We start from the raw sequence: 24,466 nt of genomic DNA on the forward strand, positions 1-24,466 counted from the left end.
TTAAAAAATAACATCGAATTCCTGTAGTTTCCAGGAGGAGCATCGAGTCCCGCCAGTTCCTAATAGGTGCGCGCCTCTGTATTCTACCTACCTCTATGGCAGCGGCTCTCTGAAAGTAAGAAGCCAGCCAATGAAAGAACGAGTGACTGAATTATCGGCTTCGGAGCCAATGAAAGAGCGAGTGACGGAATTCTCCACTTCGGGCCAATCAGTGGCCTTGGAGTGCGGTGGAGGGCGTGGAAAAGAGAAACGCGGCCCGAAAGAAAAAGGCGGGGCCGACGCTGTTGTTTCCACCCCCAACCAAAGCGCGCTTGAGCAAGCGAGCCTCCAATTGGTGGGCAAATCAGCCAATGGGCGGCCTGCATTTCGACGCCGGCCACCAATCAGCGGCGGGGACTTTAATATTTGAATCTGAGGCGAGCCGAGAGGCGGTTTGGGGGTCGGCGCTGGAGCGGGTAGGACGCGTTTGGTGAGTTGAGCGGGCGGCCGTGGGGAATGAGAAGGCCCCATAAAATGGGATGGGGGCGGGTGAAAGAAGGGGCTGAGGGGGTGGAGGACCGGTCGCTCGGCGGCTCGTTCGTGTGGGGGAAGCTTCGGCCGAACGCTAGTCCCCCTTCGCGGAGCGTGCCTGCGGAACTCCCTGCCACAAGATAGCCGCCTACTTGGACGGCTTTCACAATGAGGGTTGGGAAGATTCGCGGAGGCTGCTATCGCGGCTGCTCTCCAACGAGCGCGCTGTCCTCTGAATAATTCCGGGATATTAGGTGGCCTGCGATTTCAGTCCTTCTCGGAGTAGACCCATTGGAGTCAATGGCCACGAAGGCTCTGCTCTGCCTCCGCAGCTGGGAGGCAGCAAATGCTTGTGGGTGCCGGTTGGTGGGAACTACAAGTGGGATTCCCAGCTGGGGTACCTGGTCGGCCACTGGGAGATCTGGATGCTGGGCCCCCTTTGGCCTGATCCTGCAGCAGGGAACTTACTTGTTGTTTTGTCGTGTCCGACTCTTCGTGACCCCCTGGACCAGAGCATGCCAGGCACTCCTGTCTTCCACTGCCTCCCGCATTTTGGTCAAACTCATGCTGGTAGCTTCGAGAACACTGTCCAACCATCTCGTCCTCTGTCGTCCCCTTCTCCTTGTGCCCTCCATCTTTCCCAACATCAGGGTATTTTCCAGGGAGTCTTCTCTTCTCATGAGGTGGCCAAAGTATTGGAGCCTCAGCTTCAGGATCTGTCCTTCCAGTGAGCACTCAGGGCTGATTTCCTTCAGAATGGAGAGGTTTGATCTTCTTGCAGTCCATGGGACTCTCAAGAGTCTCCTCCAGCACCAGAATTCAAAAGCATCAATTCTTCGGTGATCAGCCTTCTTGATGGTCCAGCTCTCACTTCATACATGGGGAACTTACTACTCAGGACATGGATAGGCAAACTACGGCCCAGGGGCCAGATCTGGCCCAGTCACCTTCTAAATCCGGCACGCGGACAGTCCAGGAATCGGTGTGTTTTTACATGGATAGAATGTGTCTTTTTATTTAAAATGCATCTCTGGGTTATTTGTGGCGCATAGGAATTCGTTCATCTTTTTTTTCAAGATATAGTCTGGCCACCCACAAGGTCTGAGGGACAGTGGACTGGTCCCCTGCTGAAAAAGTTTGCTGACCCCTGCATCAGGACGGTGTTTCATAGCATTACATTCTTCCTGATTGCACATCCTCAAGTAGCCACTTCCTCTGCATGCAGGGATATTGTAGTTTTCTCTGGTCAATTTGCAAGGAATCGCAAGTGGGGAAAGGTGCTGTTGCGCTCAAATCCTAGTTAAGGGTTCCCCATTAGAGCACCTCTTTGTCCCCTGTGAGAATTGGATGTTGGACTAGGCTCTTGTATATTGAGCTATACAAGACTCCTATTGCAGGCAAAGCAGGCAGTACCTTAAACTAAAAGGGGGAATGGGAATGGTCTGACTCAGCTTCATTTTGTAAAGTTTGCTTTGTAACAGAAGAAAATCTTTAATGGAAAGCAACAAACATGTACACTTTGCATCTTCATTTTCAATCTGTGGTCTTTTTTCACAGTTCGTTCAGTATGAGGCAGTGTTGTCATAGACATCATGTAGTTGGAGGAAAAGGGAGGGGAGAGAGATGGGGGTAACGTTCTTTGGTTCTACTGCATAGTGTTAGCATCGTGTGGGTAGGTCCTATAGTACCGTGCTTTTAAACAGTGTTTTCTTGCAATACCATTTACCTATGTCCACATCAAAGCCAAGTAGCTTGTCAATGTAAGTGAACTGGAAGGCAATCCAAAAAACCTCTAAGGCAAGATCTTTGTCCTGGCAGCAGATGTGACAGACTTTGCTTTCCTGTTTTCTCCCTGCCAGCCCCATGAGCATCCCACCCCAAACTACTCCAGAGGGTCTTTCAGCTGTGCCTGCCAAGCAGATCTTTGAGACACCTGGGAAGTGGGTATCTGCACATGGGAGGTCCTGTTTGCATAGGCAGAAGTCTGTTGTGCATGTGTGGCCACCCAACCTCTGCTTAAAAACCTCCAAGGAAGCGAAGTCCACCACCTCTTTCCAGTCAAACAGCTCTTACTATCATCAAGTTATTCCTGAGATTACTTGGAATCTTTACTTGATGATATCAGCTTTTCAATTAATCAGTAAAAATTAAAAACCCCACTGTTAATGGGATGTCTGGGGCAGGGCTGGATTTGGGCCCTAAGCTACTGAAGGTAATGGAGCCCTTTATATCCCCAGCTGTCCTTTGTCAACAACAAATTGTCCCTGTTTTTGTGCTGAATATATGCTATATGGTAACTTATGGACCTAATAGGTGTCTCAAGCCATTTGCACATAACAAAATATGTATTTTATCAAAGTAATTGCCATGCAACCAGTCCATCCAGAATGTAGGCACCCTATATATGTTGTTGTTTAGTTGTGTCCGACTCTTGTGACCCCATGGACCAGAGCACGCCAGGCACACTCAAGCCCATATCATGAGAAACTGGCAACTCTCCCAGGCACCCGGCTTGATCTCCTGTTGACCTCCCTGGCTGCATTCCCCAGCAAGATCCAGGCTAGGTCGCAATAGGCGATCCTTCTCAGTCTTCTACTGTCTTCCACTGCCTCCCGCAGTTTAGTCAAACTCATGCTGGTAGCTTCGAGAACACTGTCCAACCATCTCGTCCTCTGTCGTCCCCTTCTCCTTGTGCCCTCCATCTTTCCCAACATCAGGGTCTTTTCCAGGGAGTCTTCTCATGAGGTAGCCAAAATATTGGAGCCTCAGCTTCAGGATCTGTCCTTCCAGTGAGCACTGAGGGCTGATTTCCTTCAGAATGGATAGGTTTGATCTTCTTGCAGTCCATGAGACTCTCCAGAGTCTCCTCCAGCACCATAATTCAAAAGCATCAATTCTTTGGCAATCAGCCTTCTTCATGGTCCAGCTCTCACTTCCATACATCACTACTGTTGTGCAAGTAGGGTGCCACAAAAGGGCAGGCATCCATAGCCTATAATCCATAGCCTATAATCTTTCTCACTTTCTCACATCTAGAACACAGCAAGATGGCTGCCACTTTTGCTGCTCGGTACAAAAAGGACCTAAGTACGGAGGCCTTGAAGACAAAACTTGCCCACCGAAAGTCCATTTCCCAAAAGGAGAGCAGACACAAGGAATTTAACAAAGGCAGGCAGTTTGGACTCATTGATGTCAACACACAGGCATCAAGAAATGGTGAGCCTTCACTGCTGGAGGAGTCAGGTGAAGGATACTTCCTAAGGAGCACCACAAAGTCAAGTAAGTAAAGACTTGCAACTCGTGTTCGACAAAGCACTGATTTTTAGACTCTGTCATTGTAGAGTTTTCTGCATCTACAAAGTTAATGTGCTCCAGAGGCCTTATGAACAAAACAGAAACTGATAAATGACCAAGTTCAGACGTCACCCACCCCAGAATTCCTAAGGCACCCAAATGTTAAGATGTTAAGTTGGAGAGGCTCATTTGCTGATGATAGTAGATTATTTATCAGAATGGTTAAAACAAAAAGATTGTGAAGAGCTCCAAAAAGATCTCTTGAAAGTGGGCGAACAGGCAGTAAAATGGCAGGTGCAATTCAATGTAAACAAGTGTAAAGTGATTCATGTAGTGGCAGATAATACTAATTTTGCATATTTGATCCTCTGGACTGAAATGACAATGGAATGAGACCTTGGGGTAATAGTGGATAGGTAGATGAATATGGCTGCCTCCAATTTAGGTCCTTTTTGGAAGTAAATCATATTGAAATCTATGAGATGTTTTGATGTAAACACAGATGTGATTAGACTGTTAATTCCTCTGAAGTTATTCTGATGGGAACTAAAGTTATTTTTGCTTCCCATGTAGGCCAGAAATCAAGTGTTTCAGCTAAGTCTCGCGAACAGGAGCGTTTGGAAATGCTACAGCGTTACAAAGCTGAGAAAGAACTACGGAAGTTAAAGGAGCAGAGAAAGCCCATATTTAAATGTGGGCAATTCAAACCAGAGGCACCTGCCTTCCTTTTAAAACCATCAAATATACCGGTGCTCAGCAAGCCAAGGGAAACTGTAACAAAAGCAGCAAGTGTGGTACGTGTACTTAACTCTCCTGTGTTTCTTTTCCATGTTGTTGGGTTTTCCTAGTTTGTCCAAACCAGAGTTGAATATTATGGTTTGAAATAGGTTCTGATTTTGGAGGGGTGGTATGCCTTATGTGGACCAGAAAAAAAGGGATTGGTGGGTAGTGGTTAAGGAAGGAAGGAAGGAATCAGCTTGATTCACAATGGGCGCTCCAATAATTGATGTCTGTTATATGTAATTGTGGTGCTGACAGTCACTTGTGTTCCATTATTAAAGCCAAGGGCCTTCAGAGCAGGGGTTTGCCAGGGTAGCTTGTTTTGAATAAGATTGTCCCCTGAAGCAGGATAAGGAAAGTACATAAGTTCTCATTTCAACCACTCAATCACTTCCATCAGGGGAAAAATAAGATATGCATGCCACCTTCTAATGTGACTTGGGCTGTGCACACATTACTGGCTTTAAGCACAACTAGGCCATTCTTTCAGTTTGAAAACTGGTGTATTTTTAGGGGGAAGGGGGAGGGGGAATGCATCAAAGCACAATATTTCAAAGGAAATGACAGGATAGATCTGGAGCATGGCTAACATTGTATACCACTTCCCAAACTGGCAGTTTGAGCACACTGAATGTAGGGTAAACGCTACTGTGTACACAGGTTTTCACCTCAAAGTAGATAAATGTACCCTGTAAGAACAAATTTGAGCATGGTGTTTGCCCTGGTTTGCTGCCCAACTCCCCAAGGTACTGAGTCCCCTAAGTCCATAATCCATCAGAGAGAAATGGATGGAGGCAGGATGCAGTGAAAGCAAGGCAAGGCTTTATTTTTCTGTTCCAGCAAAATTCCCTCCCCACCTGGTAAGGAGGTAAGAGAGATCAAGAATAAAGTGTGCAGGGACCTTTAAAGACTTTTGAAATTGTCCAACCCCTTAAGTAGAGACCACCCTAAAAGCATCATGCATACATCGTAGAAGGCGGTGGTTTGTCACAGAAATTTGAGAGTGTTGCTTTTTTCGTGTCTGCCAGAATACCTGATTATGGTCACTGATTTTGGACAGCCTGGCCATTCTTTCATATGGTTGGCTACTCTGGTTAGGAGGTGCAAATACAGGTTGTTGTTTTTTTTTAAAAAAAAATGTTTATTGGTTTAAAATTTAATTGGAAATGTGTGTTTCTGGGGGTGATGTATGCTTACTCTATCTGCTGGGTATTCCTAGGAAACGCGGTTAACAAGGTCAAAGGTGAAGAACCAACTGCAAGAATCAATCAGACCACCAGCTAGACCACCGCAATCAGTGGTTTGTCTTACATTTTTATTCTTTTACATGTGGTTTGAACAGAAAAATGAGCTGCTAGAACTATGGCAGCTTGGTAATAAACCAGGGGTAGGTAGTCTTTACTGTTGGTGTTTTTTATTTATTTCTACATATGGGGTTAAGTTTGTGTGTTATGTGTGTGCACCTTGAAATTAAGGGCCATGGCCAACTCAAAATGTTTGTAGCTTTGCAAATGTTTTGTGTTAATTTGAGCCCTTAAAGAAATTTAATAATGGCAAAGTAAATCCTAACCTACCTATATATGTTCGGCCAGAATATTTGCAAGTGGGCTTATTTGCAAGAATAGATGTAAGGTTCATATAACAAAGGCAATTGTCTTATTGGGAATTAAAGGAAGGCCCTGTAAAAGTAAATGGATGGTAAACCAAGTTATGCATTTATGAAACTCTGACTCCATTTCTCTCTATAGATGGTACCTAGCAAGGGCTCCACTCCGCAAACAGCTCAGCATAACCAGAGGCAGATCTACGTAGACAAACCCCCCAAAGAGAGGAAAGGTATGCATCGTCATCCAAACACTGCAGGATTGCCCCAAACCTTTTGGGGCTACTATACGTGTGAGTTTCTGGATAGCATAGTGCTAAAGCACTGCTCCTGGAGCTCTGAGTTCGTCTTCCATTGAACTCCTGGGCATGCAAAGCAATGTGGCTGCAGTTGGAATTGGTTGCATTTGTTAATCGTATGAGTGTGACTCCCAATAGCCACGTACAGAAATCTATTGGCTCCCACGGCAGGTCCTGTCCAGTTATCAGGTCTTCTGTGAATTAATGCCACATACAGCCTCTGCTAAAACGCAGTGGGACTTGATTCTGAGTAGGTTGTGCTGTTGACGTCTTGCACCCAGAATGTGAAATGTTTTAAGGAGTACACATCATCTTCCTCTCTCTCTCCCCCCCCCCCTTCAGGGCTGCAGCCTTCAACTTCCGCAACTGCTGCTAGAAGAGCTACAAGAGCCACCGCTGCTGCTATGACCAAAATACCACAGATATCTCGGCCCGCTGTGAGCGCAGGTGAGTGAGGTAGTAAATAGCTGTGCATTGGGGAGTGAAACGTCAAGCAATGCATATAGCGACAGCTCTGCATTTTCTTCTTGGCCCAAATTGAACTTTCGACATTTTTTCCTCCAGGAACATAGGAAGCTGTCTCATACTGAGTCAGCCATTGGTCCACCTAGCTCAGTATTCTGTACACTGACTGGAAGCAGCGCTCTAAAATTTCTTTAGACAAGGTTCTATCCCAGCCCTAACTGAATATGCCAGGGATTAAACCTTGGACTTTTGGCGTGCAAAGCAGATGCTCTATCACTGAGCCTTTCTCAAATATTAGGTAAAGGTAAAGGTACCCCTGCCCGTTCGGGCCAGTCTTGACAGACTCTAGGGCTGTGCACTCATCTCACTCTAGAGGCTGGGAGCCAGCGCTGTACGCAGACACTTGCGGGTCACGTGGCCAGCGTGACAAGCTGCATCTGGCGAGCCAGCGCAGCACACGGAACGCCGTTTACCTTCCCGCTAGTAAGCGGTCCCTATTTATCTACTTGTACCCGAGGATGCTTTCGAACTGCTAGGCTGGCAGGCGCTGGGACCGAGCAATGGGAGCGCACCCCGCCGCGGGGATTCGAACCGCCGGCCTTTCGATCGGCAAGTCCTAGGCGCTGAGGCTTTTACCCACAGCGCCACCCGCGACCCTTCTCAAATATTACTGCTGTAGTAATACTCCGGCCATGCGCCCCTCCCTCACCTGTCCTTACCATTGTTGTAAATAAAAATATGCCCTTTTCCCTTATGGGGTATCCAAGAGCCCATATAGAGTCCTTACGTAGGTTCCCTATTGGTAGGAGAGAATAACAGAGGCCAACCAGAGAATATTGAGAAGCAAAGCAGCTAGTAAGTTTGATCTTTATTGATCTGTTGCAGCAGGGTGCTCCCCTCACTCGCAGGAAAGGAGGAGGACCCACAAAAATGCTGTGCAAGGGCTTATAAAGACTTTTGAAATTCCCATCCTCTAGATCAAGACCACCCCCAGAAACATTATGCATACATCCCAGAAGGGCTGTAGCCTAAGACCACCCCTCAGATACATCCCAGAAAAGGCGGTCTAAAACAGAACATTTGCATGTTGTTTTTCTCCTGTCGCAGTTTATCTCCTGTCTGGCAGGTTACTTGATTGGATTGCCTGGGGAGCCTGGCCATTCTTTTGTAGTGGTAAAATACTTATTTCCTGGGCCAGGTCACAGGCTCACACCCTATTCATATCTTAAATGTGTCCTTAAGACAGGATTTGTGAGGAAAGAGACAATGGGGAGACTTTTCCAGTTTGACCTTGCAGAGAAAACATTTGGTCAGTTTAGGAATCAAAATGGTTCCAGGTTGGTCTTCCTGTGCTGACCTATGTATGTGCGGTTATGAACCGTATATCTAAGACCATAAAATTCCTATCACACCATCCAGCTGGGTCAGGTTCAGAGAAACGGCGGCCGGCAGCATATACTTTTTATAGGACAAAACGCATCAAAAAGGGTAGTTGCTGCCACCACTCCCTTTTACCAGGGCACCAGAAAATGTAACTCAAGGGAGAAAGTTATGCTTCGTAGTTACCGGCTGCCCTGCCCTGCAAGTTACTTTCACAGAAATGCAGGCAGAAATTCAACAGGTAGTGCGTAACTGATTGGTCAGGTTTCTGGACTCAGACTTCCCCCCAGAATGGCACACAGGACAAGAAAAGTTCTCTTTTTAAAATTTATTTTTAAAATACAGGTTTAAACATACTTAAAAAAGTAGGCACATTCTCTTATACATGTCAAACAGAAAACAATAACGTAGTAAAGTATAAACAAAAACTTTTTTTCCTTCCAGTAAAGTAAAGTAGTAAAGTATAGCTAGCTAACATACTTACAAATGAGAACAAAGGCAAAGTTAGTATAATTTCAAAGTCCTCAATGGAATCTGCATCTCAAGGAAAAGACCCACAGGCAGGATGACTATCAGCAAGGTGGTAAGCTGACAGAATTGCGGGTTGCAGAGCGCACCCCCGGCTACTTTCTCAGAGTCTTTATTTCTAAAACTCACCTGGAAACGGAACTCCGATCCAATCAAAATTCTTGATGATGTTTAAATTCACCAATGGTCAGCTAATTGACTAATAACTTAACTTGGGACAGCTGAGCTTGTTAATTCTCAGGAACTTGGATCAAAAGGTTCCTCCTTATTTTCAGAGACTCACCAGATACCCATTCTCAGAGTGATTAGGGTTGATAACTCATTCTCACCCAGACAGCTTTGTTAAGTACCAGGTGCTAGAATACCACTAATCACTTGGAGAGTTTTATTTTTGCAGATGCCCACAATAAGGATTCTCACTCCCGTAGACAGCAAGTCTCCACTTAAAGCAACAAGAACGCATTCCCCATAAATCCTTTGGCCTTTTTGGTCTCCTTACAATGCTTTGCTTCTTCACTACAACTGCCCTTCCCAAATATCTGGGATGTATCCCCATAGAAAGCTTTTGAGAAACTTCTCTGGCTTGTCCTTCCTTGTTTTGATGAGCTTTTCAGAATCTTGCAGCTTTTCTTTTAGGTTTTCCGCCGCAGAAAAGGGAAGCAAGTAACAGCAAGCAGCAACAGAGAGGGGTCAAAAATGCAAAAGCAACAGTAAGTGTCTTGGCTTTTCCTAGTGTTTCGCACACTGCAACCTTCATATCAATAATCTCTACAGCCCTGTTTGTTAGATTGCTGTTATCAACATGTAATGGGGGAAAGCTTAAGAATCTTGAGCAGGGTTCGGGGAATGGGTGGCTCTCCATACGTCAATGGACTTCACTTCCCATTAGCCAACATTTCCAATGTTATTTGCTTTTCTAGTTCTCCTATCTGCATGCATATTTCTAGAAGTGTTATGATGATGGAAAGAGTGTGAGTGTGTGTCGCCCTTATAATGCATTAGGGTGGCATGTTGTCTGTTCCTTACTGGCTGAGAAAAGTCCATATCATTCAAGAAAAACAAATAAGCCTTTATGTCCTGTTACAGGTGTTGAGTGGCATGAAAGAGAATCATTCAGTGGAGCCTCTGATCACCCAAATCCCTTTGGCTACAGCTGCAAAGCTGAAGAAAGAAAACCTGGAGAAAGAAAACCTTCCAGCCCCTACCATCCTGGCTCCTGCACCACAAAGGAGAGAGCGCTCATTTGCCCCTCAGAATTTTGTGTTCAAGCCTCTGGAGGGTTTGACCGCCTACAAAGTCAAGCCAATGTCCCCTTCCAAGGCAGATGTCTTCCTGTCACCCAATCTTTGCTGGAGCCCTGCAGAGACCACCAGGTAATGGGTTACCATAGGGTCCTCTGATGAGATAAGGAGTTGCCCAAATGTTTTTGTAACATCTCTCTGGCCCCTGCAAAAATTGTAATTTTTAGAAATTAAAAATTAGTACTTCCAGCTCCCAAGGTTTTACCATGAATGACTGTGGCCTTTGTCCCCAAAGACATTGGCCACTCTTGATGTGCATCATTTGATAGAACCATGAGATCTGGGAAGTCCTTTAGAGTTGACACCTTGACTCAGGCCAATATTATGAAGGCTCAGATCCAGTGTTCAGATTTCCTGAGTGATCTGAATATTTGCAAGCCTGACCTCATTAAAAATATCAGTGGAAAGCTGCCTGCTGTTTATTTTGAAGTAGCTGTGGCAAATGAGTGCACTGTCTTGACCCAGTCAAAATGCCATGTAAGAGAAGCAACCCCCCCCCCCAATTTCTTCCCTGGCAGGAGAGTTTCTGTGCTATGTCATTAATGGAACTTAAACTGCCTAAATGCTTTAATGTTCTGTCTATTCAGATGATTGCCTAATAATAATAGTAATAATAATAATAATAATAATTAATAAATTTATTTACCCTGCCCATCTGGCTGGGTTTCCCCAGCCGCTCTAGGTGGCTTCCAACAAAAGATTAAAAATACATTAAAACATACATGTAAAACATAATGCCACGTAAATTATTATTTTTCCTAGCCAAGTCCCTGGAGAAGGTGCTCTGGAAGCTTTGCCGCAGGACTGTGGGCTTAAACAGAAGGTCTCTAGCCCAGGAATGACAAAGGCAGATCTTCAGGAACATCCATCTGTACTTGAATTTCCAGATGCTAACACAGGTGTGTCGGAGGGGGGAAGAGCGCTTTTGTAGCATAGTTGCTAACTTTCGGCCAAAAGTCCCATATTCCACTTTGAACTCAAAACTGGTCCTAGTCCAGTTGCCCTTCTCCCAGCCCCTCCACCTGCAATGCCAACCTGCCTTATAGGTTTGTTGCAAGGCTTTCCTGAGCTATCGATCTATTCATATGGAATATGTATCCTGCTTCATAGCTCCACAAGGCTTTCAAAGCAGCTAATGAAAGTTTCAAATTTAGGAACAGGAATTGCATGTTGTTTGTGTGGTGTCCACCCGAAATACTTCAAACATTGTAAAACACAATTAAAATGCTAAACCTATTTTTAAGATTTGCCATTTCGTGGGCTGAAGCTCAAGTTGATTTATCATTGCGGCTGAGACTTCCTGTATCCTCCAATAGCACCTATTCAGGTTACAGACACTTCAGGTTACAGACTCCGCTAACCCAGAAATAGTACCTCGGGTTAAGAACTTTGCCCCAGGATAAGAACAGAAATTGCGTGGCGGCAGCAACGGGAAGCCCCATTAGCTAAAGTGGTACCTCAGGTTAAGAACAGTTTCAGGTTAAGAATGGACCTCCGGAATGAATTAAGTTCTTAACCCGAGGTACCACTGTATTACGGTTTTATGGATATACAGTATAAGCTTAAACTTGATAAGTCGTCAAAAGGTAAGCAATTCGTTCAACCAGGCGGACTGACAGAGTTATATTGCGGCATGTTTTTTTCCCCTGTACTTTTTACAGTGTTCTGCAGTTTTCTCTGTAAAAATATCCTTCATCTTTCAGAATGTGTAACTGAAGAAACAATGGATGTGACTCCCTTTGAAAAGCAGATCAATCCACAGAAAGTGGATCTGCCAGCCAGCGACTCATCCGACCCAGCAGGAGAGCCACAACACAATGTGCCCTATTTCAGGTTTGTACAAAAGGGCAGAGGGGTCCAGACTGATACACTTGGGAGCGTGACTGAAGAGAACACTGGCTGATGGAACACTCACTTTATGGGCAGTCCCTCTGCTATGTATGAGATTCACTTTGCAATCAAAGTAACTGCAGAGCAAAATGCTTGACCCAGTAAAAGGCACGTTAGTTAGCTGCCCTCTTCCCTTTGAGCTGCAGTGTCTCTAAAGCTCCTTTTTGGCCCATTCATCTGGCACACTTTCCCTCTCACTCAGACAGAGCCCATTGACACCTCAAACACATCTGAACTCTTAAATGGAGGGGTTGGCTCGGTTGGCATTGGGAAAGCCCTCCACAGATGTTTTGCGACTTAATAGAACAGCATGAGAACTTATTAATATTAATCATCCAAGGAGATTACCTCTCTCCCAGATTTATCATTATTATTTCTCTAAAACCATTTTTATGCTGTCCGTCGTTAGTACAATATTCAATATATGCAGCAATATCTATAACTGAATTAAATGCATCATCATACTAGCAGGGCCTCAAATGGTAAATAAGTTTTTGCGGACCATTTTATCCTCACAACAACCATGTAAGGTTGGTTAGGCTGAGAGGCCAAGGTCGTGTGTGATGTTGTGGATGTTTGGTTGGGCCAGGGCCTGGCAAGACTGGGCTCAGATCCTTACCTGGACACACATCTCCCGGGGTGACTTCAAGGCAGTCACATTCTTTCGGTGAAACCTCCAAAACAGGGCGCATTGTGGGGAAGAAGCGGGGAACCCCCAGGGATGCCACCTGAAGCTGTACTGCTGAAGGGTGGAATGCAAATGCAAATTACTTTAAAGGGCTGGGAATTGGAGCAAAGTTTGTGTGAAGCCCACCCTGTCTCCAGTATTGCCACGTACAGTGGTACCTCTGGGTGCAAATGGGATCCGTTCAGGAGGGCCACTAGGTGGCGCATCGGAAGATGGCTGACAATAACATCTCTCCGACCCACACGAGGTAATTTGGAGGCTATGATGGGGGTAATTAGCCTCCTTAACCCCCCCAGGATTGTGGGGGGGACGGCCCTTGCCTGCTGTGCCCTATACCACCCCCGAATTTGTGGGGGTGGGGGCACTAGGCACAAAGCCCTCCTGTGGGATTCCGGCACTCCTGGACGCCGTCCCTGATTCGCGCCGCTAGTTGCAAGCGAGATTTGTACGAATTAGGCTTCTTAAATGTCTCATCTTCAAAAGAAACAATTTGGACGAGATAAATTGCACATGCTTCAAGGAAAAAGGGGAGTAAAGACTGCTGACAGAAGAGATCTCTGATAACAAGACAAGAATAAAATATGAGAAGATACGTCAAGATACGGTATGACTGAGGGGGGAGGCGGGGAAAACCTGCCTTCCTTTTTCTTATGTGATTTAACAAGAATCCCCTCCCCTAATGAGTCAGAAACTAAGGACTTAAGCTGTGGATTTAAGGCTGTGTGGAGATAAACTTTCGAACCAAAGCAATGTTTGAAGACGAAGCTGGAAAGCTAAGAGTTTTGGAATGACGCAGTTAAAAATGCCGTCGCCATTTTGGGAGGCATTGTTGGAGCTCTTGGGTCTGGGAGGAGAAAGAGAGAAATAGAGTTGTTTACATATCGTGGATTAACTTCTCGGTGGGACTTAAGAGCGACAAATGCCAAATTTATGATGGAAAGAGCGATGTTATCTACGGAGATATATGGAAACCATCTGGACTTAGTGGAGGAACGGGAAATCCACACAGGATTATTATTTTGCTTATCGGCTTAAGGAGACTAACAGAAGAGATTGTAAAGGAAAAAGAGAAATTATATGAACAAGATAAGATGTGGAAACACCAAGATAAGACTGGATAGAATTATGAACTTTGTCTGGACTGACTGGGACTGATTTGGACATTAACGCAGTAATAAGAAGATGATCTGAATCCCCCTTGGGATCTTGAAGTATGGGTTCCCCCAACAAAATTTAAAAATTTGGCTTTGTAATTTGGAATTTATGTGATGTGATTTAATTTGATGTGATTGGCCAGTTAATAAAAATTATTTTTTTAAAAAACAACAAATGGGATCCGTTCTGGAGGGTGGGTCAAGTTTTGCCGCATGCGCGTGACGTCATTTTGAGCGTCTGTGCGAGCAGCGAAACCCGGAAGTAACGTGCTCCGTTACTTCTGGGTCGCCGCGGAGCGTAACTTGAAAATGCTCAGCCTGAAGCACATTTAAGGCGAGGTATGACTGTACTCAGGGACGCGGGTGGCGCTGTGGGTTAAACCACAGAGCCTAGGATTTGCCGATCAGAAGGACGGCGGTTTGAATCCCCGTGACGTGGTGAGCTCCTGTTGCTCTGTCCCTGCTCCTGCCCAACCTAGCAGTTCGAAAGCACGTCAAAGTGCAAGTAGATAATAAGGTACTGCTCCGGCGGGAAGGTAAATGGCATTTCTGTGTGCTGCTCTGGTTCGCCAGAAGCGGCTTAGTCATGCCCGGAAGCTGTCTGCGGACAAACGCCGGCTCCCTCGGCCTATAGAGCGAGATGAGCGCACAACCCCAGAGTCGGTCACGACTGGACCTAATGGTCAGGGGTCCCTTTACCTTTTATGACTGTACTCATTCTTTCTGTGTGCTTCTCTTTTAAAGAAACCTCCTTCGGTGCGAGGCCGAGAGGCTGGCATCACATTGCCTTGAGTGGGATGGAGCAGCTGAGGCGGATATTCCAGAGGATGGTAAGTGAAGAAGCTGAAGGAGGAGTTGCAAAATTGCTGTTCTGGGTGGAACAGTTTGCTCGAGTCTGTTGCCTGAGTGGCTTTGGCTTTGACACTCCCAAGCTACACAAGCGAGATTTGTACGAATTAGGCTTCTTAAATGTCTCATCAAACACTTTATTATACATAATGAAATATTCATTTCCGCAGCCAAAGATCTTGTCCGTACCACTGTTGGGCAAACCAGGCTGCTGATAGCTGAGAGATTCAAGCAGTTTGAAGGGCTGGTGGATAACTGTGAGTTCAGACGCGGAGAAAAGGAAACAACCTGTGATGACCTGGATGGATTCTGGGATATGGTGAACTTCCAAGTAAGATCTCTGTTTTTTAAAGTTTGTCTCATATTCAGGTGGTTCTTCAAGAGCGCATTGTCATCCCACAACTTCAATACGGGACACTTATCCTTCCCACTTGCATTGTGTGCAAATCAGCTTTGGGAAGCTGTTTCATGATTTCTGCAGGTTTAGCCCTTTGCTTTTTACTCTGTAAGTTTCTTGGGCATTTAGGGCTCTTTGTCTTGTTTTTCAAAGAATGCAGCCAAATGACGTTTTAAATTTAAGTCACTTGGAGACCTTTTAAGTAATAAGCAACATTAATCAGTTTAATAAATACAGCTAATTGAGCTGGTTAGTCCTGCCGTCGTTGTTTCTTTCTCATTGCTTTTGGTTTTCTGAATATAGGTAGAAGACGTAAAGAAAAAATTTGAGAACTTGAGGAAACTCCAGGAGAATGGATGGCAAATGGCAGACGATGTCCAGGCCAAGAGACCCCTCAAGGTATGAGAGGCTTCTGTAATTCTGCTCTTGGGTTGTCAATCTAACAGGATTACCAAGACAGACTTTCCCATAGCAACTCCAGGAGGTTGCTAAAAAAAAACCCCGCAAATACTTTTCTCACTTTTTGGAGTAGATCTTCACTAGGCCTCTAGGCAGGAAATCAACCTTTTCTCTCTAGAGTAACTGTCACGTAGCCTCAGCAACTGCGACTGAAAACAATCACAGACTGCATTCACATCGCTGACCCATGTATCCTTTGTGCTGTATTTTGGTTTGTGAGCTCATTGGGGATCATGTTTTTGTTTCGTCCAACCAAAAAGTGGTCCATGCCATCCCCCATCCTCACCCATCATCCTCTTGCTGACCGACAGGGCAGGTTGGGAGACTGGGCACTCTTGACTGGAGTCGGGAGGGGGAGCCCTGTGCGGTTCTTTGAATTTGTGCACACACGCAGTTCAAATAGTAGAAGGTGCCAGAGAGAGATGCTTGCTAAGAGTGATCTGTAAGACTTGCAACCTCCAGGTCAAGCCCCGTGCTCTCAGTATGCGGTGGTGGAAATAACACTGGTCCACCTTTCAGGGGTATCGGAGATAATGTGAAGTACACTGATTGCTTGAAATGTGTTCTAGAGAAGTAAATCAAAGAGTGCCTTTAGGAGAAAAAGTCAGGGTTCCCTCTGCACATTTTAAGCTGAAATTCCTGCATTGCAGAGGGTTGGACTAGATGACACTTGGGGTCCCTTCCAATAATTCTGTTAATCTAACCAGCGTTTTTGCTGTTTCTGTAGTGAGTGGAGTCCATGTCATTCTATAGTTCACCACTAGAGGGCTCTATACCCCGTGGAACTTTTGACAACCTGGGGGCCCTGCAAATGTTTTGGAACTACAACTCTCATCAGCCCCTGTCAGCACAGCTAGGCTGGCACAGGCTAATGGGAGTTGTAGTCTGAAACATTTGGAGGTCCTCAGGTTGGCGAAGGTTGGTCTCACAGGATAATAAGCCAGCTGTATTTGGCTAGCTCTAAAGTTACTGTGGGACACGGGTGGCCCTGTGGGTTAAACCACAGAGCCTAGGACTTCCCGATCAGAAGGTTGGCGGTTCAAATCCCCGCGATGGGGTGAGTTCCCATTGCTCGGTCCCTGCTCCTGCCAACCTAGCAGTTTGAAAGCACGTCAAAGTGCAAGTAGATAAATAGGTACCACTCTGGTGGGAAGGTAAACAGCGTTTCCGTGTGCTGCTCTGGTTCGCCAGAAGCGGCCTAGTCATGCTGGCCACATGACCCAGAAGCTCCCTCGGCCAATAAAGTGAGATGAGCGCCGCAACCCCAGATTCGGCCACGACTAGACCTAATGGTCGGGGGTCCCTTTACCTTTAAAGTTACCGTGCCAGCTAGTTTCAAAGTTTGCAATCATTATAAGTTTGCAGGACTTAAGCTGCAACCGTTACTGATAAAGCCAGGTCTGGACGCAGCAGATTGTAGTAACTATCGCCTGGTCACAAATGCTTCCTTTCTGTGGTAGATAATTGAGAGGGTTGTGGCAGAGCAACTATAGACATTCCTGGATGAGCCTGATTTTCTGGATCCATGCCAGTCTGGTTTCAGGCTTCGGCTGAGATTTGAACTGGCACTTCCCTGGCTGCTGTGGGAGGCGTGGGGAACCTTTAGTCCTCCAGGTGTTGCTTAAATTCACTAGCCCCAGCAAACATGGGCAGGGATGCGGATAATTTATCTACATCCAGAAGGCTGAAGGGTCCTGCACTGTGTCAGTTTTCTGTCTGAGCTCTTAGAAGGTGTCAGAGAGAGTGGGGAGAAAATGCTGTCCTGCGTTTTGTCTTTCAGAAGAAGGCAGCCCCTCAAAGGGCAACCAAAGCAGGGGGTGGCTCTGTTGAAAGGAGAGCAGCCCGAAAGCGCCTTGCAGCGATAAAGGCAGCCGTGAAGAACAAGATGAAAGCAGAAGGGCTGATGGTGGAGGCTGCAGGTCAAGAAACCCCAGAGAAAGTGACGTTTGATGGAGGGTTTTTCAGAATTGAATCACCCAGGCCTTTCCCAGGTCAGTGTTGGAGCAGTTCCTTCTGTGAGTGAATTTGGGTGTGAAGGAGAAGCTTTTTTGCTGCAGGGGGCACCTCTGGAAGTCTAGTGCGCTTCTAGTGAGCGTGCCTTGCTCAGTTACTGGGAATGAGGAGCATGGAGGTGATGGTGAAGCAGGTCTCTCTTTAGAAAAGGAATAGTACGTAGGGGAACCATGAATTTATCTCCCCAGCCCCTACCCCAGACCAAATGTTTTGGTTATACATACTGTGAGCTAGGAGGCAGTGTGTGTGCTTCCTGTTCTCCATAGACATACACACCCACCACACAGCACAAAGGTTTATTGAAACAACTCCAAAAGTGAGAAGACTCAGTTCTTGGGTTTAAGACCTCTCCTTTAATTGGGCCACGTAGCCAGTGAAGATTTCACTCTGTACTCTGTACCTGTTAAAGTTTCTAGCTCATTTTCCATACATACAGTACATTTTCTGTACATTTTACATACAAAGGATATTCTTCAGTAATCCCATTGAGAAGTTTTCAGGGTACAAATGGTGGAAGCCAGCTCCTAGTTTTCTGAGTGGACACAGCTAGCGCACCAGTCCAAACAGGAAGAGAGACTGGAGCCAATCTTCCGCCATCCCCTATGTCAGATTTAAGCAGTTTCTATATGTTTCAGGACACGGGGCAATTCTGAAGAATCCAGATTTTCTATTGACATGCATGACATCCTAATAGAATATCCATTGATTTATTCCTTCTCTCTCCACTGCTCAGGCAGGACTCCTCAATCTGCAAGCAGGGCTTCCAGGCGGATGACACCAAGATCTGCCAACAGAGCCCTGCTTCAGAGCTGTGCAGATACCTGTGTTGTAAGGCTAGGCACGCCAACCGCGTCCAACGCCATTCCTCCTCCTTCGGATCCGAGTGCGGTGTTGGAACCTGCCAGAACTGACCTCTGCTGCATTTCTGAACAATGGTATGCAGTTGGCCTGAATGTGAGCCCTTTTCGGCTGGTGCAGAAATGACTGTCTGTGTTAGTGAGATCCAGATGAATCGCCTCGTCAGTGGCTATTTCCAGATCGAACTGAACGTCCATCTTTTCCAGGGTGAGGAATCTGTGGACCTCCAGATATGGCTGGCCTACAGCTCCCACCAGTGTGATCAACAGTCAGGGATGATGGGAATTGTAGTCCAGCATCATCTGGCCACAGCCTCCCCCTTCCCTGGACAGTGTTTTGCATAGTAAGCAGCAAAAATTATTTTGGGTGTTCACACACACAGCATGAAACAGGTCCGCTTTCTATTTGTCTCCACCACAGTTATTCTGTCTTGATGAATAGAGGCTCCATTCAGCCCCCAAGGTTTATGTAGGCTGGTGCTGTTGAGCAGCTTAGTTGCAGCTGCTGGGTGCGATCCACACTGAGCTAGAGGATTGCAACACAAAAGTTGAAACCCTCATTTGCTTTTGCCACCTCTTGGGGCACAACCAACGCCTGCTCTCTTCCTACACCACAGCGCTCTGCTCAAGACCTCTGCCTTCTTTTCCCTTTGCCAGATGATTGGTTGTATGACTTGGAGTTGAATTGTCTTTGGAAGCTGTTCATTTTAACTTGTGCTGAAAATGCCCTCGCGGAGAGCACAGTGTAAAAACCCATGGCCTTCCTCTCGCATCTCAGTTCCCTCCGGCAAAAATGCGCGACCCAATTTTTGTTGGCCACTGGTACAGCTCTGTCACCTTGGTCTCTTCCAGTGCTGAACACAGCATCGTGATATTTTGTTCTAGCTGTAGGAAGGATGCAGTTGGGGCAGGGGGTGGGATCCTGCTGCTGGCATATTTGCCTGGGAGAAGCAGCTGTTCATTTCAGACAAGTGCTTCTCTGTGCTAATTCACGCTGTAAACTTTGCCCTTGTAATTGTTCGTCCAGTATCTTGGACGTAAACTGAGAGGGAGAATTGTCAGCTGTCATTCACACCCATGCACACCTTCCCCCAAGATGAACGTTTTAAAAACCTAACATGCAAGTTTCTGACTGATGATGAACACATGTGGTCTCCCCCCAGTGACATCCAAGCTGCGGAGGAACCCTGTGCTACAGCAGAAGACATGGCGAAAGAAACTGCTGTAAGTTGTATCGTCTGTGTTGAATGTGTGCCTGTCCTGAAAGTTCAGAATGGCCCCCATCTCATTTTGCTCCTTGAAATCTCTCTCTCTTCCTTCCTGAACTCTTAGGATGTACAAACAGCCACTTGTGACAGCGGATCACCCTTGTGTGATAAGGATGACTTGATTTCTACCGATTCTCAGGGCCTGGAAGGTTCCATTGATAAAACAGAAGTTTCAGAAGCTACAGAAGAGGTGAAACAGACGATTGCAGATCTGGGCGAACAGGATGTTCTTTCATGGAGTCCCAAGGAGGATTCCCCGCCTGAAGGAAGTTGCTCCCAGGCTGAAGAGCTGCCCACTCCAGAATGTCAAACAGGTAGATTTCCATGGGGCTTTTTAGGTAGCGGGAAGAACCTCTGGCTGAGGTCCATGTATTATTCTGTGATTACATGAACAGATTGGAATTTGAATTCAAGGAGCTGCTTCTATCTCACTCACCACATTGTGTTTTTGGTGCACTTTAAAGACTAACAAATGCATTGTGGCATAATCTTCTATGGAGGTTACAGCCTGTGTGATCAGCTGCTTTAAGCTGTAGATGGAAGGTGGAATTCAGCACAGGGCTGTAACAATTGCTGTTTGGAGGCTCCTAACCCCACTGAGCCAATATGGGGGCCCGTGGGAGACGAGGGGGAACCCCAGTTGCTCTAGACCTTGCAAGGGCTAACAGGGTTTGTTAAATCTGGCCCAGAACCTTTAGGCTGCCGCCCTAGGCTTGTTTTTCAGGAGAAGGAAGTCTCATTGTGAACAGCGTGGCAGACTTCCAAGTTCACATGTTAAGCATTGGGGGTGGGTGTCTCGTTGCTCCTATATTCTCACCCTGCTGACACTTCCTTGTGTTTGACTGCTATATCTTGAAATGAAGATATTTCCTGTTTGTTACAGGCAACTCCCCGTTTGTGCAGGGGTTGCATTCCGAGTCATTATGCGCTTGCGTGAAATTGCACAGAATCAGAACACCCGTTGGTGTTTTGCCCCCTTTGGTGACGCTTTCGTGTCACCTCTGGGTTCAGCACTGTGTGCGCATGTGCAGTTGCGCACACATCAGACATGTCCCCAACAGTCACTGCCTGTGCTGGTTTTGAGATGGGACAGCGGTGAGTCCCTGCCGTCATTCATGAACCATAGGTACTTGGTAACGAGATGTGTATCCTCAAACCTTATTGACACAGCCCACTAGAAACCCTCTCCTACATATTACTGAACCAGACCTAAGTTAGGTTAAAAAGCCCACTGGAAATATATCCTTATTTTCCAGGTTCTCTTCTCGGTGACTTCTCCAGCGAAGCTGCAGTGCTTGAACTCCAGGTATGTTTGTTTGAAAAGGAGCTAATTGGGTTGGGTGGACTTCTAAAGACTAGCAACTAACATTTCTCCAATTACTGCAACAAATCTGATGCCATGGTTTCCTGTTAAATATATATACCATATTTTTCTGTGTATAACACCCCTTAGTTTGGGGGACTCAAATTTATGAAAATGGGGGAAGATGACCCCCGTGTATAAGACGACCCCCATTTTTTAACATTATTTTAGAGTAAAAAAAAACCCTAGTCTTATACATGGAGATTATGCATAATGCAGATTATGATGTGCCATAAAGAGGCTGCATCGAGTTGCAAAGGACTCCAGCTGTCTGGTGCAATGAAGTCAGGCTTATGTCAAGAAGCCCTTTCTCTTTCACCCCCCCCCCCAAAAAAAAAACCCCAACTCCTTAGAAATCAGTAACAAATGGACATAGATTATTAGGAAAGTACAGCCGTGGGCTCGTCAGAGCAACTGAGCATGAACACATCTCCTCACCGGATCCTTTTCTCAGAGTGAAAATTTCTCTGGATGGCATTCTATCCAGCTTCTTGACTCTTTATTTGAAAAACACTTGACAGCTTCATGAAGACAAATGGCCAGGTCCCTGCCCCAAAGCAGCCTAGAATCTAAATTCAACAATTGGGGGTGGGGTGGGGAATGTTAAGTAAATGCAGTTTACTTCCCCTCCCGTAGCTGGCTTCACAGTTTTCCCCACATTGTGATTTTTTTGTATAGCGCGTGCATGCACACACGATTCACAATATATTGCCAGGTCAAAAGTTATGAAACCGATATCACAATCTGGACTTCAAACCAGTTTTGGACAATACAGTGATATATCACTCAGCCTTATTTGTCACCTTCATTACTTTGGCAGATCAAAAGCCTAGGGGAAAGTTAGGGTAACTAACTTCTCTTAAGGCTGGGCAATGAGGCAATTTAGCGTATTACGTTCTTCTAATCCACACGGGAACTACTTCTGCTTATGACAAGCAACTGTAACGCTACCGTTTATGATAACTATCTATCTGTCAGATGGTATCTCTAAATTCAGTGGGAGGATCCTTGATCTCCCTTTTAGGCTGTTTGCTGCTCTAACCGGTTAGGTCACTTTTTTGAAAGCCCTGGAGGCAGTTGCCGTTAAGCAAGAAGCCTCTGAGTCACTTCTGCTAAGGAAGCCGTTCATTGCATGCATGCATGCAAGTGTGAAGTGGGTGTAAGGCACGCAGCAATGAAAAGAGCTTGGATGCTGTTTGTGAAAGCACTTGTCAGTCTTTTATCACTTGGCTATTATTGAGAGGAGGCAGATGAATGTATATTCTGTCTTGAAATAAGAGGGGAAGTGCAGGTCATAGAATTGTAGAGTTAGAAAGGGACCGAAAGGAGTAACCCCTTGCAGTGTAGGAATCACGACCATCTAGCCTCTGCTTAAAAACTTTGAATGATGGAGAACTCATCACTTTCTGAGAGAGTCCATTATGCTGTCAAACTGCTTTTGCTGCCATAAAGTTTCTTCCTAAAGCAGGAGAGCAGATTTCTAGCCTCCTTCCAAAAGTTTGAATTTTTCAGCAGTGTACAACATGCACCTGATTTCCATGGACATGATTTATTTACTGCTTCCCTGTCTATATTATATTATATAACCTTCCTTATTTGTTCCCCACAGCCCAGCCTGGATGAAAGCCTTTTCGTCACTCCGAGGAACCAGGCGGAGAAATTTGTGGCCAACCCAAGCAACGACCTCATTGTTTTCTCTCCACTTACTTAATCAGAAGGGGCAGAATAGGATTGATTTTTATTTACAAACCGGGGTGGGTGGGGGGAGTGGGTAAAAGGAAATTTACTGTGGTGTTTTCTGTTTTTAAGTACTCCTATTAAATGTTTATTAAAGTTTGGTCTGTGTCTTCTGAGTTGCCTTTCAGTATCATCTGTGTGGGTTCTTTAACATCTTTCCTCATCCATAATCCCTCTTCCCTCCCAAAATCAACTATGATCCAGAACTGTGTTGGAGGAAATCTATTTCTGTTTCAGCTCAGACCTGTCCTGTATTGTAACAAGCTGGGCGGGGAGTATTCTGTGCTGCATGCAGCGGTGGGAAAAGAATAAAACAAAATGCCTCTGGCTAATCTGGGCCAGGAAAATGTGTGACCTGCACAGTTCATGTGAATAAGAAAGCTCTGTGGGTTGTTGCTTTTTAACCTAGTTTATGCTGAGATTTGCCAGATTCGATTGGAGGACATTCTGTTCACAAGATTATGCCTTCCTCTGTCTGTCACCTCCACTTCTAGGGAGGAAGATCACAGCCTCTTGTGGTTCTATAAGAGGAAGTTAAGGAATGGGTTTCTGTGCAGTCAGTCCAAAACGGGACCCAAAATCCCCATTTTCCTTCTCCAAGGGAGCATTTCTAAAATTCATTAACGAGCTCTTGAGCCAATGTATAAACAGAAGCCCAGCTGTATAAACAAGTGCTCAAAGCCCTCTCCTTTATCAGTCCGTGACGGCAATGGATGGCCTTGCCAGTTCCAAAGTAAAGCAGGGATGGCACATCTGGGTCTTAACTTACATCCTGACCACAATGACGCACAGACTTTGTCAGGTCTGACAAGAGACCCAGAACGGCGCCAGGAGTGCTCTTATAGTTGGTGACCTTCTTGCCCCAAGATACGAGTATAGGAACAGGAAGACCCTTTTATGGTCAAGAGTACCGGAACAGGAACATCTGTTTATGGTCATGTATGTCAACTTCCGTGACGTGGCTGGATTCCTGGGGACGGAAGGAGAGGGTGCCTGGAGGATATGTATACTGCATGAAATTTCTCTTGCTTTTGTGCTTGCAGTGAACCGATTCACGCAGTGCCTTCGGCTATCCGGAGAGCAGAATAAACTCTAAATCAACCTCGGTGTCATTTGACTTCCTTTCTCCCTCCCGGGAGCAACGCAGACCCCACCAGTCGGTAAAGTCTAATAAGGCTACAGCTGTAAAACGAACCCTGCCCATCCTCTGGGCCAGTTTCCCAAAGTTTGGTACACATACACCTGGGGTCCACGAAAGGGTACACAGCAGAGTTTGCTGTAGTCCAAACAAAAGCAGTATTGTTGGGGAGGTTTTTTGCCTGAGGTATGCCGGTAAGACAGAACGCTGTTGGGGCGAGGTGATTCTGTTATGCACTCCCCTGGGATTCTACTGATGAAAGGCTGTACCCAAATTTAATAAGCATGATAATGTTAAGTTTGGTGCGTACCACTTCAAGGCCCCTGGTTCCCAACTGTTTGGGTATGGTCACCCACAAGTCCAAATTGAATTGGTATCGTTATTCATCAATGTTGGACCTTAGGACTTCTGAAGGTGCCAGTACTCCTATACTGATAAGTTTTGAAATGTTTCTCTCACCCCCTTCCCCCTTTGCTTGAATATCTGATGGGCC

General features: G+C 45.9%; 1 protein-coding gene across 2 annotated transcripts; it reads left to right on the plus strand.

The window, feature by feature from the left end:
• The first annotated feature begins 343 nt into the window (after positions 1 to 343).
• On the plus strand, positions 344 to 22,935 carry DLGAP5 (DLG associated protein 5). 2 transcript variants are annotated; one of them, XM_083612426.1, is made up of 19 exons: positions 344 to 469; positions 3,547 to 3,789; positions 4,378 to 4,598; positions 5,804 to 5,884; positions 6,333 to 6,420; positions 6,829 to 6,933; positions 9,496 to 9,569; positions 9,946 to 10,232; positions 10,923 to 11,059; positions 11,864 to 11,993; positions 14,637 to 14,722; positions 14,912 to 15,072; positions 15,442 to 15,537; positions 17,378 to 17,588; positions 18,344 to 18,545; positions 19,631 to 19,691; positions 19,800 to 20,049; positions 20,992 to 21,041; positions 22,708 to 22,935. In XM_083612426.1, the coding sequence occupies exons 2-19, from the start codon at positions 3,558 to 3,560 to the stop codon at positions 22,807 to 22,809; spliced, it is 2,574 nt and encodes an 857-aa protein (XP_083468552.1). In that variant the 5' UTR covers positions 344 to 469; positions 3,547 to 3,557; the 3' UTR covers positions 22,810 to 22,935. The 2 variants fall into 2 exon arrangements, with proteins under 2 accessions (XP_083468552.1, XP_083468553.1); XM_083612427.1 differs by having other exon boundaries at positions 374 to 473.
• The last annotated feature ends 1,531 nt before the right edge of the window (positions 22,936 to 24,466 follow it).

This window comes from Podarcis filfolensis (assembly GCF_964270895.1).
Source record: "Podarcis filfolensis genome assembly, chromosome: 1".
NCBI lineage: Eukaryota > Metazoa > Chordata > Lepidosauria > Squamata > Lacertidae > Podarcis > Podarcis filfolensis.

What these genes read in the sequence shown, in the direction of transcription:
- DLGAP5 (XM_083612426.1), top strand. Translation starts at nt 3,558, where the DNA reads ATGGCTGCCACTTTTGCTGCTCGGTACAAAAAGGACCTAAGTACGGAG. An exon ending in ACATGGCGAAAGAAACTGCT is followed by an intron (nt 19,692 to 19,799) that starts GTAAGTTGTATC and finishes CTGAACTCTTAG; the next exon opens with GATGTACAAACAGCCACTTG. An exon ending in CACTCCAGAATGTCAAACAG is followed by an intron (nt 20,050 to 20,991) that starts GTAGATTTCCAT and finishes CTTATTTTCCAG; the next exon opens with GTTCTCTTCTCGGTGACTTC.